The 21,548-nt window shown below is 35.9% G+C and overlaps 1 protein-coding gene across 1 annotated transcript in view; it reads left to right on the top strand.

The window, feature by feature from the left end:
- The window catches only part of LOC143255168 (trypsin-1-like), a 38,083-nt gene continuing 16,535 nt past the window's right edge, over window positions 1-21,548 (top strand). The window contains exons 1-4 of the mRNA XM_076510417.1: window positions 1-147; window positions 16,575-16,677; window positions 18,679-18,930; window positions 21,189-21,265. Of these exons, the coding sequence (XP_076366532.1) occupies window positions 16,581-16,677; window positions 18,679-18,930; window positions 21,189-21,265 (426 nt within the window). The 5' untranslated portion in view covers window positions 1-147; window positions 16,575-16,580. The remainder of the gene's footprint in view (window positions 148-16,574; window positions 16,678-18,678; window positions 18,931-21,188; window positions 21,266-21,548) is intronic.

Genomic DNA, 21,548 nt, shown 5'->3' with positions numbered 1-21,548 from the left:
GGATAAATCATGGCTCATAGTACGGCTAACCGGGGGGAGAAGGCAGCCACGAGGTACTAGCGGGGGCTTGGATAGGTACATTTGCCTTGCGTCGCTAAATATCAGATTCTGCAAGCCTGAACGGACATATCGAGTCCCCATACAACGGTAAGTTGCAAATAATAGTCTATTAATAATTAATATAATAAGTTCGCTAACGTTATCACGCTGTGTATTAGAATCGTGTTACAGAATTTTATATCGTTTGAAAAGTCTCTAGAGAGAACCATGTTTTGAGTTTGTAAGTAAAAAAAGAAACAGTGAAAGACACGTTCTTTCTAAATTTATTCGTTACCTCACAAAAGGAAATATTTTAAACGATTGGTACAGTTTGACACTGAACAAAATAACAACGTTTTAGTTCGTTGTCAAACGTAGAGCCAATTAGAATTGTTTTATTTTTTGTAATATATATATATTTTTATAAAAGTATACTATGTGCCTTTATGATTGGTTGAGTTTCATATTAGTTTACCATTTCGAAAGCCAATTGCACATCTTATTAGCTCGTGAGTTATTTAAACGGGCGTAGTTTGAAGAGATTAATGGAAACTGTCTTTATTTTACTCGCATATAATCAGTTTGTTTAAATTCATTGCTATTGATATGATCTGAATTCCAGATCATAGTTTCATTTGGAAAACATGTTGAGTTTCTTTAACTAGAAATTATATCTTTATTCTCACGAAAACTAACTCGAGGCCAAGAAGTTCATAAGACGACATTTCTGCTAAATTTACTGCACTAAAATGCTTTTATAAAAACTTGAGTTAACCAAGCTATAAACCTGTTGGAAACTTCGTAAAATGAGGAAGTTAGGCATATCAAATACTTTAACACTCTCGAAAACAGGCTAACATTTGGAGTAACCTAAGCCTGACATACGTGAAAGGACTTTTAGTAAACGTAACCTGTCTTGTCTTAAAAAAAACACTAGAATTAATTATTAGGAGTAGCATCGAAACAATCTAGGCTGTATTATAATTATCTTAACTTCAGATGTTGTTATGATGTAACTTAATGAACAAGATATCTTGAAAGTTAAAGAAATCCGTAGAGTTATCTAAGTTATACACATATATTCAAGTGCACAGGTAAGTAGCTTGGTTATGTGTTAAGAAATATGGAAAGCTATGCTCTATATGTTCTAGTAAATACATAACAAATATCAAACCAATTACACGTACATGTTTCATTATAACAACATATTTTTCACTGCTTCAGATTATTCAACAAACTTTGCTGATGTACCTATTATTTTAAGAATAACTAAACTTCTGGACCAACCACGACTTTATTGTTGTAAGAACAACTAAACTTCTAGACCAACCACGACTTTATTGTTTTAAGAACAACTAAACTTCTAGACCAACCACGACTTTATTGTTGTAAGAACAACTAAACGTCTAGACCAACCACGACTTTATGGTTGTAAGAACAACTAAACTTCTAGACCACTCATGACTTTATTGTTGTAAGAACAACTAAACTTCTAGACCAACCACGACTTTATTGTTGTAAGAACAACTAAACTTCTAGACCAACCACGACTTTATTGTTGTAAGAACAACTAAACGTCTAGACCAACCACGACTTTATGGTTGTAAGAACAACTAAACTTCTAGACCACCCATGACTTTATTGTTGTAAGAACAACTAAACTTCTAGTCCACCCACGACTTTATTGTTGTAAGAACAACTAAACGTCTAGACCAACCACGACTTTATGGTTGTAAGAACAACTAAACTTCTGGACCAACCACGACTTTATTGTTGTAAGAACAATAAACTTCTAGTTGTAAGAACAACTAAACTTCTAGTCCACCCACGACTTTATTGTTGTAAGAACAACTAAACGTCTAGACCAACCACGACCTTATGGTTGTAAGAACAACTAAACTTCTAGACCACCCATGACTTTATTATTGTAAGAACAACTAAACTTCTAGACCAACCACGACTTTATTGTTGTAAGAACAACTAAACTTCTAGACCAACCACGACTTTATTGTTGTAAGAACAACTAAACTTCTAGACCAACCACGACTTTATTGTTGTAAGAACAACTAAACTTCTAGACCAACCACGACTTTATTATTGTAAGAACAACTAAACTTCTAGACCAACCACGACTTTATTGTTGTAAGAACAACTAAACTTCTAGACCAATCACGACTTTATTGTTGTAAGAACAACTAAACTTCTAGACCAACCACGACTTTATTATTGTAAGAACAACTAAACTTTTGGACCAACCACAACTTTATTATTGTAAGAACAACTAAACTTCTAGTCCACCCACGACTTTTTTATTGTAAAAACAACTAAACTTCTAGACCACCCACGACTTTATTGTTGTAAGAACAACTAAACTTCTAGACCACCCATGACTTTATTATTGTAAGAACAACTAAACTTCTAGACCAACCACGACTTTATTGTTGTAAGAACAACTAAACTTCTAGACCAACCACGACTTTATTGTTGTAAGAACAATTAAACTTCTAGACCAACCACGACTTTATTATTGTAAGAACAACTAAACTTCTAGACCAACCACGACTTTATTGTTGTAAGAACAACTAAACTTCTAGACCACCCGTGACTTTATTATTGTAAGAACAACTACACTTCTAGACCAACCACGACTTTATTGTTGTAAGAACAACTAAACTTCTAGACCAATCACGACTTTATTGTTGTAAGAACAACTAAACTTTTGGACCAACAACGACTTTATTGTTGTAAGAACAACTAAACTTCTAGACCAATCCACGACTTTATTGTTGTAAGAACAACTAAACTTCTAGACCAACCACGACTTTATTGTTGTAAGAACAACTAAACGTCTAGACCAACCACGACTTTATGGTTGTAAGAACAACTAAACTTCTAGACCAACCACGACTTTATTGTTGTAAGAACAACTAAACTTCTAGTCCACCCACGACTTTATTGTTGTAAGAACAACTAAACGTCTGGACCAACCACGACTTTATGGTTGTAAGAACAACTAAACTTCTAGACCACCCATGACTTTATTATTGTATGTACAACCAAACTTCTAGCCTATTTCTATCCATGACTTTAATTTTGTTGTGTTATCACTTGTAAGAGATTAAAGTTGCTTTAAAGCACAGTTAGTTTCTCCTGTCACTTTTCATAGTTCGTATAGCTAGAAGCAACCGTCTGCAATAGTATCTCTTTAGTTACAAAGCAGCTAAGTATGCTCTTCTGTATTTTCTTCTTGCAAAAGACTTGGATTGTTTTCCAGTATGTTTCATATCACGTTACCATGTTTCACCCAGCATCGCCTGTTACGCATAACGACTAACATTGAAGTACTTTATATCTGATACTTTGATGTTAATGTTTGGCCTTTCTTTAGAACTTAAATTAAATCAGATTAAAACTTAAAACATCATCTGGAAACCAAAGGAGAAGTTCTCCCTGACCAAGTGATTTAACATTTTCTACACAAGGTATCATTCATATTGAAAATACCAAATACTACATCAAGAGACTTAGGATTTTTTTGTTTGTTGTTAAGCGCAAAGCTACACAATGGACTATCTGTGCTGCGCAAACCGTTGAAAGAGTTAGTAAATCCATAGAAAAAACACTGCCACCAGAAAAAAAAACAAAACATTACTTACAAAACGAATGAATATATTTTCAACTTTAAATTCATACACTAAAAATATGAAAGAAGTATGCTATTTGATTCGATGACTAAAATACACTCGATATGGTAGAAAATAAATTGTTTGAATAATAAAAAAAGCTATTTTTTAAATAAATTTATGTCATTTTATGGTAAAAATTGTCGCTTAACCTCAGTAAGACTTTTCCTGCAATATCTACGGAAGCAGAACAAAACATTGCATGCGCAAGATAAGCCTTAAATTGTCTTCTCAATTAAACAACTTGACAGACCTGACTGGTTTACTGGCTACCTTGAACTTGAAAAGTGGGTCAGTAGGTTTCTAGATTTTCTGACAGGCGATTTATATCACTCAGAAATCTACGGTGAGCGCCATCTTTGTGTAAACGTGAGAGAAAAATACATCATTATTATATAATTATAATTACTACATTTAATTAAGCATTGAATTGTTTATATATTTGTTTTTAAGTGTAAAGCTACGTAATGGGCTATTTACGCTGTGACTTCCTTTGGTTTTTAAATTATACAAAGTTGATGAATCATCAAAACTAGTATAACATTGTTTATGACCGTTCAGTTGTCATGTAGTTTCCGCATAACTTGAAAGCTCAAATTGATTGGGTAAAGATTAATATATTCAAATTATACGAATGTAATAATATTTGTTTTTATATAAGCGGTCGATAAGGTTAAAGTTGATATTTTCCCTTTATAAAGACTGTAGATTTGTAACAACGTTTGACAGAACAACAGTACAGGCCTCCCTAAAGTATACATTATTTCCTCTAATTTGGAGATATGCGTGTTCCAATCCTCATCAGACTAAATATGCTCTTTCTTTCGGCCGTGGGATGTTATAATGTTACGGCCAATCTCACTACTCATCGGTAAATAGAGTAGCCAAAGAGTTGGTGGTGGATTGTGTTGAATAGCTGCTTGCCATCTGGCCAATCACTGCTAAATTAGAGACGACTAGCTCAGATAGCCCTCAAAACTTCACGCAAAATTCAATACAAGCAAACCTTTCAATATAGCTTGTCAGTACTAAGTTTTGAAGATGTTTTATTTCATACCGATAGTACGTTAACTTTCTTTTTGCGATTATTATTATCAACCACTTATCTAACCATGTATCTTTACATACTTCTCTGTTGTTTACATTTTTTCTGTACAACTGATCTTAACAATTCCTCTCCGCACCATCTAGTCTTTCCTCCATTGAATTCTAGATGAGCCAGATTTATGATCGGTAAACGAGGGTTAACAGGATGTAACAATGTATTAGTCTTATCTTAATACGCATAAAAATCCATTTTTTTATAAGCAGGTATTTCGTTTCACTGACTACTGATCTAGCTATAGTCATACGTGTATCGATCTCTTTATTGCATTTAAACCATCTTTTGATATTAGCTATCACAAGTACGTAGGTGGAAGAGGACACCTATTCCAAATGTATTCTTGACACCAATGTAAATGTTGGTGTCTCTCTATTCTTTGTTGGTATAATCTCTTTGATTTTCTTTACATTAAGGTGCAGTTTCCACTGTTCACTGATCTTTTTAATTCTTGTTAGCATAACTGATAAAATTTCTTCACTCTCTGCTAGTAGTATCGAATCATCTGCATATCTGAGATTGTTCTCGGACCTTCCGCCAATAGATGTTCTCGCTAACTCTTCTATGCTTCTTACAAGTCTCTCGAGAAGATCTGGTTTTGTCTGTGTTACAGTTTGTTCGAGATTCGTGAATTCTTATGGTTACTTTCAGCTATAATAATGTCGTAAGATATTCATCTATTCTGCGGAGACGTCATCCTCTGCTCCATTTGTTGTCACATACGCTTGTCATCATTACTGTCCTATTAATCTTCATACAGCTTGCAGTGTTCAGTTTACATGTACCGAAAACTGATGCTTATCTCAACGACGGCTTCCACGAACACTTGTCATACCTGTCTTTAAGCATTTGCTAATTTAAAGTATTTTATACACCTAGATTCATCATAGTAACAAATAGCTAATGATGATAATTATATTATGTTATGCAGTAGGTAGAGTCTGTTGAATTCTGTCGCTTCCCAAAATCTCTTAGGATTACTTACTTCGTGACTTTAAAGTATTTCACTTAGAACTCTTATAATTCACATTTTGTGTTTTCTATAGAGATCTCATGTGATCTTCCAATAAGACTACTCTGAGCACAGTACAGACCTTTCATTTGTAAACAACGAAACAATAATACTAACATGTTACAGATTTATGTTACTTTAAAATACCATTATACATTGTTAATACCCAAAATGTGTCAAAACCTTCAAAATAACTAGTCTGAATATTCTAACCCATTTAATAATGTATAATGTCTTTCAATAATAATTATTTACTTTAATAATAATCATTTGGATTTAAAAATGTGGGGCAGGGGTACATCTAAATAAAGCTTAAATTTATCTAAAATCAGAATTGAAGAAAGCCATATTACCAAGTTCACTTGAATACCTCATAAACTCTATCTTGGGATGAAAGAATACAAAATGACTTATTATGCCCAGGCACATTTCAAGAAACGAAATCACATTTCAGCCTTTGACGACATCTCGTTGAGTCAGCGCTAAATTTTCGGAATCACGATTCCAAAATCCGGGATTCCATTCGCCCGGTAAACAGAGAGCTGATAGTTTACTGACTACTTTCATGATAAACAACAACAACATTCTTTGACGATGTAACAGTGAGGGAACGTTGTAAAAATGTTCGTTCGAATTTAATGACGGTTTTAACACAACCAGTAGGGGCATGTGCATTAATTTTAAACAAATTAGCGTGATATTTTTAACTGTCACAGCAACGTTAACCACGTGTCTTATAAAGGAACAAGAAATTAGTATTTTGGTAACGAGAAGTCGTTCTAAAACGATTACATGAATAAGCTTATATTGATATTCTCTTGAAGCTGGTACACCGCATCTTTTTAAATGGGCTATTTGAAACACGGTACAAAAGCTATGGATTTGTAGTACCGTGTTAATGGCTTTATTGTCTTTATCTGAACATGCTTGAACAGCTGGCGAACTAACAGTCTACCTGTGATCTGTTCTAGACCTTAAAAATGAGGTAACTTGATTCATTTCATTAGTCTCTTACGTGTTTAGGTTAACCATGTGTAGGCACGATAGACGTCAAAACAATGCAGAAAGTTTGTTTTTAACGTGTCTTTCGGGTAATGATTACAAGCCTGAGTATGTAGGCCAGTAAGTCAATACGTAATCCAGAATCCGGATCGGAACCAAATTTAAGGGGAACTATCCCATGCTGACCTACCACCTTTTATAAAAGTTTCGTATAAATTGGTCTAGAAGTTTTTTAGAAACATGTGCTAAAACATACGCACCTTGGACTAGAACACAATATCCTTGTCCTAAATCATAGTAACGACGTCTACCGGAAGAAAACGGAAGCATTACGTTCGGTTTCCCACCTCGAGTACACTATGCAAAGAAATTGTGGTTATAACTTTCAACATTTGCAACAAGGGTGTCATGTACTGGAATAAAACAAAAACAGCTTAATTTCAATAATTGTCTGTAACTTTTATCGCTAACTGTTGCAATGTAGGAAAAAAAAATACCACGCTTGTGTTGCCTTTCTAGACTCGACTGTTCTTATTTTATGTCACATCAAACTTGAGTCACCAGTTCATGTTTCGTTAGGGACCTGGAGTAAAAGTATACTTTATGACACCTACTCACTTTTCCCACAGTATCTTTTCACGTATATGCTTTTTCATGCAAAAGTTTATGTGACAATATATACTAAGACGGTAACTAACATACGTTACAGTCCTTTACTATAGATATAGCTGCACATTTTAAATTAAGGTTGTTTGTTTAGTGTACATAGAGGTCCTTATTCTATAAACTTGTAACTCTGTTAACATAAATGTCCTTGTCTAATTGATTTACACCAGCATTTTAACTCTTTCACTGCCACGTCAACAGATGAACTTCTCTTTCGATGCTGGGTTAACGTTTAAGTAAGAAATTTATAGGCAAAGCAAAAATACAAGTCTTATTATAATAATAGAGTTCTTGTCTCTTCTGAAAATCCGCACATACCTTACTACCTAAATGCACGGGTACTTAAATTTTAATGGATGTAAATAAAAAGCAGATATAAATATATATAGTGGTACCTCGGTTCTCGAACGAATCCCTTCTCTAACAATTCGGTTTTCGAACATAAACTCAATTCCCGAACCTAGCTGTCGTGGCCCGAGCCCCCGAAATAACCCGACTGATGACCCGAACGACCTTCGACCATTTTCGGCCCACGCCAAGCTTGTCCAAAACATTTTACCCGCACTTGTCGCTCAGTCCACACCCCCGCTAAAATCTGTTGTGAACGTTCTCGTTTTTCTTTTTGTTTTTATAAATATTCTGATTAAATAAGCCACCATGGGGTCAAAGAAGGATAATAAAAGCAGCAAACCAAAAAGAAAAGTTGTTAGAGCCACAATAGAGGTGAAAAAAAGATCTCATAGCAAAGTATGAGAGTGGTGTTCTCGTGTCTGACCTTGCTACACAGTTTGGTATGGCGTTGTCTACAGTCTGCACCATACTGAAAAATAGAGGTCATCAAAGGAATTGATGTTGCAAAAGAAGTGACAGTGTTTACGAAACAAAGATCACAAACAATGGAAGAGGTAGAAAAACTTTTGTTGATTTGGGTAAACGAAAAACAGTTAGCTGGTGACAGCATTTCTGAGACCATCATTTGTGAGAAAGCAAAGCAGTTGCATACTGACCTCCTGAAAAACACCCCTGGAACGAGTGCTGATACAAGTGATGCCTTTAAGACTAGTAGGGGTGGTTTGAAAAATTTAGGAAGAGAAATGGCACACACAGTGTAGTGAGACATGGGGACGGTGCCAGTTCTAACAAAGGCGCTACTGATAAATTTGTTAGGGAATCTAAGGACTATGTAGAAGTTGAGGTTTTATTCCCCAACAAGTGTTCAACTGTGATGAGACAGGCCTCTTTTGCAAGGAAATGCCAAAGAAGACCTACATCACCAAGGAGGAGAAGTCACTGCTAGGACACAAGCCAATGAAGGACAGGCTAACTCTATTGTAATAGAGTGTGTAGTAACGAAAGTGGGGACTTAAAACTTAAGCCTTTTCTTGTGTACCATTCTGAGAACCTGAGGTTTTAAGAAAAATAATGCCCTGAAAAGTAAATTAAATATCATGTGGAGGGGTAATAGTAAAGCATGGGTAACCAGTAAATATTTTATGGAGTGGGTCCATGAAGTGTTTGCCCCAAGTGCAAAAATTACCTCATGGAAAAATAGTTGCCACTCAAGGCCCTTCTTGTGATGGACAATGCACCTGCTCACCAACCAGGCTTGGAGGACGGGTTGGTGGAGGAGTACAGTTTCATTACGGTGAAGCTCTTACTTCCTAACACGACTCTTTTCATTCAGCCCATGGACCAGCAGGTCATATCGAACTTTAAGAAACTCTACACCAAAGCACTGTTTCAAAGGTGCTTTGAAGTAACCTCTGACACAAAGTTAACCCTCAGAGAGTTTTGGAAAAATCACTTTAATATCCTTCATTGCTTGAGGATTATAGACAAAGCCTGGAGGGAAGTGTCTTTGAGAACCATGAACTCAGCCTGGAAGAAATTGTGGCCAGACTCAGTAGCAGATAGAGACTTTGAAGACTTTGAGGCTGAGCCCGTTATCGAAGATATTGTCTCACTAGGCAAGTGTATGGGCTTGAATGTGAGTAGTGATGATGTGGAGGAGTTGGTGGAAGACCACAACACTGAGCTTACCACGGAAGAACTCCAAGACCTTCAGAAGGAGCAGCAACAGAAGGCAACTGAGGAAGTGTCTTCAGATGAGAAGGAGGGAAGGGAGGATGTTCCTAGTTCACTAATCAAGGAAATGTGTGGAAAATGGGGAGAGTTACAAAGTTTTGTGAAAACATTTCACCCTGACAAAGCTGTAGCAAACCACAGCATAAACCTTTTCAATGACAATGTCATGTCTTACTTCAGAAACATTTTAAAATGCATGCAGAAACAAACCTCATTAGACAAGTTTTTAGTGAAAAATAGGTCCAGTGAGTCTCAAGCAGGTTGTAGCGGTGCAAAGAGACAGAAAAGAGAAAGAACCCCAGAAGGAGAGTTGCATGACGTTTTTGTGAAAGGTGACTCCCCTTCCAAACAATAATAACCCTCCTACTCTCCACGTTCCTCACCACCTTTCACATACGTCATCAGCTCACCTCAGCACAGGTAAAGTGCAGTTAAATTTTCATTTATTGTTTTTCTATTGTGTTTATAGTTTTTGTGGTTGACTTTATGCATGTAAGTATTATTATACAGGTGTAAATAAGCAATATTTTTACTTAAAATGCTTCATAATGCGTAATTTTTGGAGGTCTGTAACGGACTATTTTAATTTACAGTATTTCTTATTGGAAAAATTGATTCGGTTTTCGAACAGCCTTCTGGAACGGATTAAGTTCGAGAACTGAGGTACCACTGTACTTTAGTAGGCATTTTGTACAACAACATATTGAAAGCTTCTCAGTTATGTCTAACATTAGGTCATGCAATAACATTATATGTTTATTTATTGATAGTTTTAAGTACGCTAAGGTTTAACCCTAACTAAACAGAAGCAAAAACCTACACAAGGTGCATTGTTTAGTTTTCTCTTTATCTAATACACTTAATTGAGGCTTAACTAGCGTTAGGCCTAAGACAAGTAGACTTTTCGACTTCGACGTTTGCGATTATAATTATTTTGTATCATTCTAGAAATCCTGTATTAAAGTACCACTGTTGCAATACTTTGCAAATATTTTCTGGGTATGTGCTACTTGTTAGATATTTAGTTGCATGGATCATTGGGTTAGTACTTACCCAGTACAGACGGTTACAAAACATTTTCACAGTAATGCTCGATAGCGCTTATCGAATACTCGATATTTTTACTTTTTTTTATACCGATGATGAACAGAATGTAATAATTTATTTAATATGTAGAATTGTACATGGACTTTCCTCTACGTCAGTGGTGCATAAAGTCTGGCCCGCGACGGGTCGCCGAGTGGCCCGCGATGTCCAACGAGAAAGTCAAACATAGAGAATTCGCGCGCTTAGAGTTCACGCCTGCGCAAAGATTAAACGCTATAGACGAATATGCATTAGATTAGATGCTAGATGGTTCCATATTTGTGTCGAATAATAAACAAAATTTAATAAGCAAATCTCGTTAACGCATAGGCATTTAATCATTGGCGCAATGACGTAATATTTCCGTAATTACGATATCTCACGTGTTCCAATTGTTCTTCGAGATTTACTTACGAGCCCTATTTTAATATTATTTCGTAACAAAAATGGCAGCTAATCGTAAAAGAAAAGTTGACGACGAAAACCGGCAGTTTCATGATAATTGGACTGCGCAATACTGTTTTATTCAACAGCAGAAGAACGTGATTTGTCTGCTGTGTCATTCGACAGTAGCAGTAGCGAAGGTATCCAATATAAAGCGTCATTATGAATCGAAGCATAAAGATTTCCACAACGTTGTCGGTGATGAACGAACAGCTCGAATTGAATCTCTGCGGCTGTCGCTGAATCACCAGCAGAACGTTTTCTCAAAGCAGTCAGCAGATTTAGGTGCAGCATGTGAGGTCAGTTATGATATTTCGTTGATGATAGTGAAATCTGGCCGACCCTCCACTGATGGTGATTTTGTCAAGCAATGTATGATTACTGCATCGGAAAAGTTGTGTCCGGAAGCAGTTCGCAAGCTATAGACGGTGGCTTTGAATCGTATGACAGTTCAACGAAGAATTTCACACATCTCAGCAGACGTGACAAGGCAGCTTACAAATAAAGCAGCCAACTTTATCTACTTCTCTTTGGCAGCAGACGAGTCGATTGACATCAATTCAACAGCACAGCTACTAGTTTTTGTTCGTGGTGTGTCGTCATCGTTTGATATCACAGAGGAATTAATCGGCATGGGTTCCATGAAGGGTTAGACAACTGGGTCTGCTCTACTCGAGGAGACAGTATGACTGTGTAGTAGTGTTTCATTGGATTTCACGAAACTGGTAAGTGTTACCAGTTGGAGTCATGACCGGAGAAAGTAGCGGGCTGGCAGCACTGTTGGTGAAGCATCGAAGAAAGCAGAACAGACAGTTGGTGAAGTTGCACTGTATTATTCACCAACAGAACCTGTGCAGTAAAGAACTTGGTTTTCAGGCACTGATGGCATTAGTGACGAAAGCCATTAATTTCATCAAATCACGAGGGCTCAATCACCGTCAATTTCGAAGTCTTTTTGAAGAAATTGATTCAGACTATGGTGACATTGTGTATCACTGTGAAGTACGCTGGCTGAGTCGAGGGAAGATGCTCAGAAGATTCTGAGAGTTGTTTGATGAGGTGATAGAATTTCTCAGAAGCAAGAATAAAGACACAGAAATGATTTCCATGACTGATCCAGCATGGTAAGTTGATTTGACCTTTCTGGTCGATATGAAACAACACTTGAATGATCTGAATTTAAATTTGCAAGGCAAAAATCAGCTTGTTTGTCAGCTTGCAAATCACGTCTCAGCTTTCAGGACAAAGTTGCAGTTGTTCCGGCAGCAAGCAGCATCAGGCAACTTCGTGCACTTTCCCACTTTTCAGTCACAGCTACAGAAGAATCAGGACATTGACACACACGTTTATGTTGGGAAGCTAGATACCTTGATTCAATCCTTCAACTCACGGTTTCATGACTTTGACCAATGCAGATTGTTGGTGAAACTTTTTGCTGATCCGTTCAGTGTGTCTGTGGATGACTTGTCAGCAGAATATCAGCTCGAACTTACTGATCTTCAGGCATTTGATGAACTGCGTGCTATTTACCGAGAAAACAGTTTGCTTGTCTTCTACAAAACGTTGTCTGATACATTTGCTAATCTGAAAGAAAACGCACTTGTCCACACCAGCATGTTTGACAGCACGTACTGCTGCGAACAGGCTTTCTTGCATATGAAACTGAACAAAAACAACACTCGCAATCAGCTGACTGATGATCATCTGGAAGCAGTCTTGCATCTTTCAACGTCAAACATCAAGCCGGACATTTCTAAGCTCGTAGATGACATGCAGCACCATCCATCGCATTGACGTTGTGACAGTTGGCGTATCATAACATTTCTTAGAATAATGTGCAAACTCTTTGATGTAAATGTTATTTGTGTGTTCTTAAATGTGATGTCCATCTTGTGTAAAACAGCTGTGGGACGATTTTAATCTTCATTTTTGTGGCCCCCAACGGTTACGAGAAGTATGTTTGTGGCCCCTGACTCAAAACGTTTGTGCACCACTGCTCTACGTTAAAATACCTTTTTTTCCAAGATTTCTGTACTCTTATCCTTCATCAGGTGACAATAGTTAATTATACATATTAATTTAGCTACGTTATTAGTCTTAAGTTTACTCAATATGCTATATAGAGTACAAGTGGAATATTGCGTGTTTATGCTCATGTTATATAATTAAAATATTGTGTATTTTTATTCATGCTATGAAATCAAAATATTTTATTTTTATACTAATACTATACAATTATGTTATTTCAAAAAACTGAGTTGTTGAAAGAATCAAATGGCCATTAAAAAAAAAACTGGAAATGCAAAACTACATAATCCGCTAATTCTGTGCACTAACATCTTTCGAAAACCGTCTCCACACACACACGGATGTTCCTCAGGGGTATGTCTGAACAAGAAACAAACAAACAAAACCTTACGAAGATCTTGTATAGTCTCTTAGATAGAAGAAATTATCCGCCAGAAACATTCTTAAGTTAACATTCTAAACTCAGCGAAATCAGTAAAGTTAACTATTTCACCGCCTCGTTTATAGATAAGCATCTTTACCAAAGCCAAATTTATTCTTAGATGCACGATGAATAAATAAAAAATATAAATACGTGTTTAAATATATATCACCTCTTGCTCACCAGTAGGTCAGCGTATGTTTAAGGGGGTTACTTCCTTTAAAATCGAATTTCGATACGTGCAGTGAACACAGAACAGATACCCGTTGTGAAGCTTTGTAATTAACAAAAGAGGAAGAGTGAATTTCGTTTCTTGTTTGGAACTTGAAACTGAAAAAGTTTGAAAAGTGAGAAGAATAAGATGCTTTCTTTATGTTTGTATGAAATTAAAATTCCCGCGCAATGCTCTCCTGGAGACCCAAGTGACAGTTAAACTAGACTGAAACAAGTGAATTGTTGTCTTATTCATCAAAATATATCGAAAACATACACAAATTCGATTAGTTTGCATGTCGTTTTAAAAGCATTTATGACGCAGTTCAAATATCTGTTTAACTTAGTGTACCAACCCCTCTCCGATGATTCAGCGGTTAGCTTCTAAGGCTAAAATTCGAGATTCGAACCCTGCGGTAGTTACAACTCAGTTAACCGATTCTGAAGCTTTGTACGTAAAGCAAAACGAGTAAAATACTCTGACGTCATGTTGGCTGTCATGATATCTCTATAGGTATATGTTTACTTCAACTGGTTTGTTGATATATTTCTGATGTTGTTAGAGGCTCAGATTTTTTTGTCCATTTGTGACTTGTCTCTGAAATGAAAGCGCCTTCTGTAGTGTCATGCAAACAACACACCTGAACTTATCAGTCCAATGCTTCATCTCTTATGATTTTTTGTTGTTGTTTTGCTTGAGAAACGAGTCAGTTTAGTTTCATTTTTTTACTTCAACTGTTTCCACTGTTTACTGGTCGCTGTGTCCATTTCGTTCATTCAGCTGGTTTGGGCACGTGGCTTTTTTATCCTTAGTATCGAATTTCTATATTGAATGACATTTCTTCTCTTATATCCAACCGGCGACAAACCTGCGCCCTGTAATTTGATAGATAGCCCTACTCACGACTCGTGTTATTCTTAACGGTAACTTTTTGTTTGCTCGAAATACAGCAAATTCACTCATTTAGTCAAAATACCGCCAGCAGGTGGCGATTTTCCTATGTAAAAGACGTACCATAAGTCTTTGCCAAGGGAAAAATATTAGTATCAGAAAAAATTGAAATGAAATTTGTCTGGGTTTTATTTTTATCAACCATCTCATTTCTCATGGAACTAGAATTTATCTTACTTTAATCTAACTAACAAAATCAGCCCAAATTATTATTATTTCATATATATATTTATTCATTTAAAACAGTTTGTGATTAAATGATATCTTCTGCTTAATATCCTGATAAAACAATAAGGAATCAGCTTTTCAGAAACAACTTTTAAAGAACTGATTAACAATTATATAAAGCTTCTACAATAATGAATAACTTTAAAACCTCATGATGAAAAATAATCTAATTAGTCTCATGTATATTAATTTATTTTAACTTATTACCCAATCGAGGATTAAATATTGTTCAGAATTTATAAATAAAAGTGAAGTATATAATATTATACCAACCACACTGTATCTGCAGCATCCAGTGCAGACAAAGTCTTTTGCCAAGTACCTATACTCTTCCAGTCAACTGGAATACAACAGATATATCAATGGTTGAAAGGGTATTTATAATAACAAAATGACTTGATAGCAACGGTTCCGTATTATGTTGATGAAAAGTAATTTTTTGTTATTTTATAGTTATGGTAAGGATTTTTAATACCATATGTTTAATGCCATACGATACATTACACTGTCTTATGATGATACATTATGCAGAAACATTTTGTAAACAAATAAATTAATTAAAACATTTGGCTTGGCCGGTTGGTTAGCGCGCTTGACTTGTAATCTGAGGGGCGCGGGTTCGAAGCCCTGTCACATCAAACATACTCACCCTTTCAGTCGTGGGGGCGTTATAATGTTACGTTCATTACCACTATTCGTTGGTAAAAGAGTAGCCTAAGAGTTGGCGGTGGGTAATGATGACTAGTTGCTTTCTCTCTATTCTTACACTGCTAAATTAGGGACAGCTAGCGCAAATAGCACTCATGTAACTTTGTGCGAAGTTCAAAAACAACCAAACAAACAATTCTGAAACACTTAAGTTTAGGTCATAACTGTATGAATTATAAAAACCAATGTTTCATTGAAGTCAGTTTCCGGAGTTTAAAATATCTGGGTTTAAAGAATCAAAATATTGTAATTCTTTTAAAAACGTGAAGCTTTTGCATGTTTAATTGAATAATAAATAATTATTCAGATTAGTATAAATATTCTGCAGATAAAAACTATTTAGGCATTCATAGTTTATATATTATTCATAAATTAAGCTATAGTTTACAAAAAGTATCTTAGACTATTTTATATGTTTCTGAGTAGCATCTATCCGAATTTAAACTGTTCTGTTATGTTTTTATATTTATATTCAACTTTACAGCTTGTATTTTAACTACGTATCACTGTATTCTTCGCCATGTGGTATTTTTCATTTTTGATTTTTAAATTATTTTTTTTAAATTAATTTTATTTTAGTTAATCATACTTATATATATATATATATACACACACACACATACACACACAGTGATTAGTAACTGCTAATACAAATTTTTGTTTTTCAGTTCTGCCGAACAAAATAGTTTTTTTTTTTTTTGTACTGATGTAATCATTTGTAGACTAAATTAATTATAATGCTTCGAAACACATCTAATGCATGATAAGTTCAATTCATTGGCATTGGTTTTAATACTATATTTGTTTACTGTATTCGTTATACTGATTTTTAACGAGATCAAATAACTATTTCCACCTGTTAAGTTTAACTCGAATATTCTACCTAATTCTCTACAATCTCACAGGATCACATGAATTGGTCAGAAATACTGTGGCTCTTCCTGGTAATCATTTTTCATATAGAAAAAGCTTCTGTCCTTCGTAGCCGCACCAAAGCTCATAGGAGATGTAAGTACAACTTTACTAAATATAATAACTTTAAAAACATAACATGTTTAAGTAAATTTTGTAGCGTGAAGTTTTTGCACTGGACCAGGACTAGTTTAATAGCTAAAGTGCCAGAACTGTAAATCCGAGAATAATTGGCTCGCTTATCGTTGCTGAAGAAGTTGTTCTTTGGAGATGAGAATGTTTTATTATAGTAACTATCATATCCCACTATTCGGTAAAACAACAGCAGTCCAAGAGTAGGCGGCAGGTTCTGCTAACTAGCTTCCCTTGCTCTAAACTACGAGTTCAAAATAAAGAAAAAGTAAGTATAGGAAACTCTTGTGCAACTTTTCGTGAAAGCTATTAACAAATAAACGAGTATTTGCATTACATTGAATAACTAGCAGCTTTCCATACACATACACTGCTGACCAAAATTTTAAGGCCAGTAAACATAAAGAAAAAATATGCATTTTGCGTTGTTAGACTCAACCACTTATTTGAGTAGAGCTTCGAAAGATAAAAAAAGAAAAGGGAAAATAAAAATAAAAAACTTTTTCAGCATTTAATAGGGAAAATGTGAACACTGTGAAATTAGCACAAATACTAGCTGGTCAAAAGTTTAAGACCATACTGAAACAAAGCGTTAATCGGTAAACACGAAACGAAATTTAATAATTTGCGTTCAATCATTAGCGTTGTCAACATCTCCCACTGACATCTCTTGTGTTAGATTGGGTAAAAACACGGCAAAGGCTAAAAAGTTGACAGAGTTTAAACGTGGCAGAATTGTCGAGCTGCAAAAGCAAGGTCTCTCTTACGGAAGTAGAATGCAGCTCAAGAACAATAAGACGGCATCTACAAGAGAAGGGCTTTAAAACCCGTAAACGTCTTCAAAGGCCACGCCTCCTTCCACATCACGAAACAGCTCGGTTAAACTTTGCTGAGAAGCACCAAACATGGGACGTAGAAAAGTAGACAAAGATTTTGTTCTCTGATGAGAAACAAATTAACCAGAATGGTCCAGATGACTTCCGATGTCACTGGCATGATAAGGATATCCCACCGGAGACATTTTCTACACGACAGAGTGGAGGAGGTTCCATCATGATCTGGCGTGCTTTCTCCTTCTATGGAACAATGGAGCTTCACGTTATACAGGGGCGTCAAACAGCAGCTGGCTACATTGGCATGTTGGAGAGAGCATCCTTACTGACTGAAGGCCCTCACCTGTATGGAAATGACTGGATCTTTCAGCAGGACAACGCTGCAACCCACAATGCCCGCAGGACAAAGGACTCTTCATGGCGAATAACGTGATTCTTTTGGACCATCTAGCGTGTTCGCCCGAACTGAACCCCATTGAAAATGTTTGGGGTGAATATCAAGGGAAGTCTATAAAAATGGACGTCAATTTCAAACACTGCATGACCTTCGTGAAGCCATTTTCACCACTTGAAATAGCATTCCAGCTAGCCTTCTGCAAACGCTTATATCGACCATGCCAAAGCGAATGTTTGAAGTTATTCACAATGACAGCCGTGCGACTCACCACTGAGATCTCTTGTTGGAGATTTCCTACCTTGTTTAGGACTTTTCTTTGGTATGGTCTTAAACTTTTGACCAGGTAGCATTTAGGCTAATTTCACAGTGTTTATATTTTCCCTATTAAACGCTAAAAAAGTTTATTTTTATTTTCCCTTTTCTTATTTTCATCTTTCGAAGCTCTAACCAAACAAGTGGTTTGAGTTTAACAACGCAAAATGCATATTTTTTCTTTATGTTCATTAGCCTTAAGGTTTGGCCTTAAGAGTGGCCTTTGGCCATTATTTTAACAAGCAAATAATGATGAATATTTGTTAGTTTATCTAAAATAATGATTTTTTATATAATTATGACAATTAAAGACATGGAACACGTACATGTACGCACCTTTCTTTTCACATCTAAGGAGTTTTTATTAGATAGTTGTTTAACATTCACCAAGGTGTATTCAAAACTTTACTATTCATGTTTTAGCAACGCAACAATTCGGTGAAAGAGGATTTATTCAGGATTTGTTTGGTTTGCGTCAACATCCACTGCTAGGCAGACAGAGTATTTTCTCCCCAGATGAATGTATTGGAGGGAGTCAATGTGAATTTACACTTTACTGTGTGATGTCTGGTGGTCAGTTGGGGGCATCGTGTGGTCCGTTGTTTTCATGCTGTGTCCATCCAGCGGATGAGAGGAATAATCTGGTGTATTATGGACCAGTACATAATGACCCATGTAAGTACCATTTGCATTGTTTTTCTTTGTTTTTATATTGTTTGTATCTAGTATTCACTAAATATCTTCTTGTCAACATTCAGTTACAAAAATAAAATGCTTTTCGAAATATAGACTTCATTAATTAATGTTCATAATGACACTTCGTATTTTTGAGTCGACAGAAACAAATTAAAAACAGAGACGTTAGTTATTCTCTGGAGATTGAAGTTTCACAATTTTGCTTTTTTTATAATGTACATATCCTCCTATTTAATGTTATTTAAAGTATTAATTATGGCACTGAAGTTCTAGTATTTGTAAATAACGCTATAGGGCTTGAATATTAATCTGAGAATTTCTAGCTCGCGTCCAGTTACCGCAAACAACTCACTCTATACTTCAACGTCATGGATAACGATCATAATCCACTCTTCAGTCAGACAAAAGTAGCGTGAGGATAGGCGGTGAGTGCTGATAACTAGTTGCTTTCCCTCTGCCTATTATAACCCTTTTATAGCTCTTTGTTATGTTCTGAAGCAAACTAATAAATGACATTATTGTTTTGTATAATTTTATCGCTGCAGTGATTGTTGAACGTAATTCGCCGGATTCAAAGCTCTTGAGAAACGTGCGGCTGTTTCAGATATTAACATGACATTCATTATTAACTATTTAGTACTTGTTAAAAGTAATCTATGTGATTTTAAAATAACACCTTAATCATATGGTTTTTATTAGCTTTAAGTGTGAAATATGTCAAGGTGGACGATATTGTTCTCATAGTTAATACTTGCTGAAAAAGTAATAACAAAAAATAATACTCGAATCTGCTTGTTTTTTAATCTCACGCAAACCCACACGAGGGCTATCTGCGGTAGACCTCCCTAATTTAGCACTGTAAGACTAATGGGAAAGAAAGCAGTCATCGCGACCAACCGTCAACTCTTGGGCTACTCTTTTACAAAAGAATAATTTGATTGACCGAAACATCATAATGCCTCACGGCTAAAGGGGCGACCACGTTTTGATGTGACGTGAATTCGAACTTGTAACTCTCAAATTACGAGTCAAGCGCCTCTAACCAACTAGCCATGTTGAGTCGATATAAACTACCGTTCCACCGAAATATCGAATTTGTTACTACACGCTTAATTAAATGGATCGAAATACGTTTTTACTGACACTTAAAGTGAATTGTTTTCACTAAAAAAATATATTTCAACGAATAAAGCTGTAACTGAAAGATAAGCCAATTTACTAATCAGTGAGCTATTGGAAAACTCGTCTTTAGAGGAATGTGAACCACAAATTTCAAACGGCTTTACACAATAGAAGCTGAAGATGACTTAACGTTGAAAAACTCTTACTACATCAAAGCAGCACTGGCTGGTTCTGTTGTTAAAATAGTTTGCAATCCAAAGTACTAGAAACGTCACGTGAAGTTCCATATGAACCAGTTCACCCATTAAACGTCTTTTTTTGTTCCGAAACTTCACATTGAAAATAAACATGTTAACATGTCAGAGGTTTGTTAAGACGCCAAAGATTAACATGCTAGCACGTCGGAGTTTGGTTTGGTTTGAATTTCGCGCAAAGCTACACAAGGGCTATCTGCGATAGCAGTCCCTAATTTAGCAGTGTAAGGCTAGAGGGAAGGCAGCTAGTCATCACCACCCACCGCCAACTCTTAGGCTACTCTTTTACCAACGAATAGTGGAATTGGCCGCCGTATTATAACGCTCCCACGGCTGAAAGGGGGAGCATGTTTGGTATGACGGGGATTCGAACTCATGACCCTCGGATTACAAGCCGAGTGCCTTAACTATCTGGTCATGCCGGGCCCACTACGTCAGAAATTAACATACTGAGACCTGAGAGATTAACATGTTAACACCTCAGAAGTTAGCATGGTAACAAGCCAGAAAATAATTTCTTAATACGTCAGAACGTAACATGTTGACGCCTCAGAAAGTAACATGGTATACGTCAAAAATTAACATGTTTAACATGTCAGATGTGGTATGTTAACACCTTGAAGACTAAACATGCTAACGCGTCTGAAACTTACCTATCAACGCATCGGAGATTAACAAGCACAAAACAAAATTAATGCAAATTTGTTAAGACTTTTTCTCCACCAGTTAACTATTACGTTTAAATAAATCTGTTACTCAAACACATTTAACAAAAGTGCTGATTTTAGAAGTCTTAGACTCGTGTGAACTGTTATCAAAGCTTTTACCGTCTAATCCTCCATTTTCTGTTTTTAATTTAAGATTGTGGTCGAAGTGCAACAAGCATCAGTCGAGTCGTGGGTGGAAACGACGCCTCATTCGGACAGTTTCCTTGGCAGGTGATGTAAACGTTGTACTTACAATTTAAGTATCCATCTGTACCATGAATAATTTGCAATTAAACGAGTAAATTTTATTTCGTTTTAGCCAATTATGGGGTTTAAAGTGCTACAATGCGGTGTTCGATTCCCGTAAATAGGTAGAGTGCAGGTAACCTATTGCGCAGTTTTGCGCTTAAAAATTAAAAATAATAAACAACGAGATCCGACGAAGGCTCCAACTGAGGAGCCAAAAGCTGATCAATACTAGAAATAAATATATTTTCATTCGTTCCAAAAGTTT

Source organism: Tachypleus tridentatus, chromosome 7 (assembly GCF_004210375.1).
Source record: "Tachypleus tridentatus isolate NWPU-2018 chromosome 7, ASM421037v1, whole genome shotgun sequence".
Taxonomy (NCBI): domain Eukaryota; kingdom Metazoa; phylum Arthropoda; class Merostomata; order Xiphosura; family Limulidae; genus Tachypleus; species Tachypleus tridentatus.
This window is presented reverse-complemented; position numbering and strand designations above follow the sequence as displayed.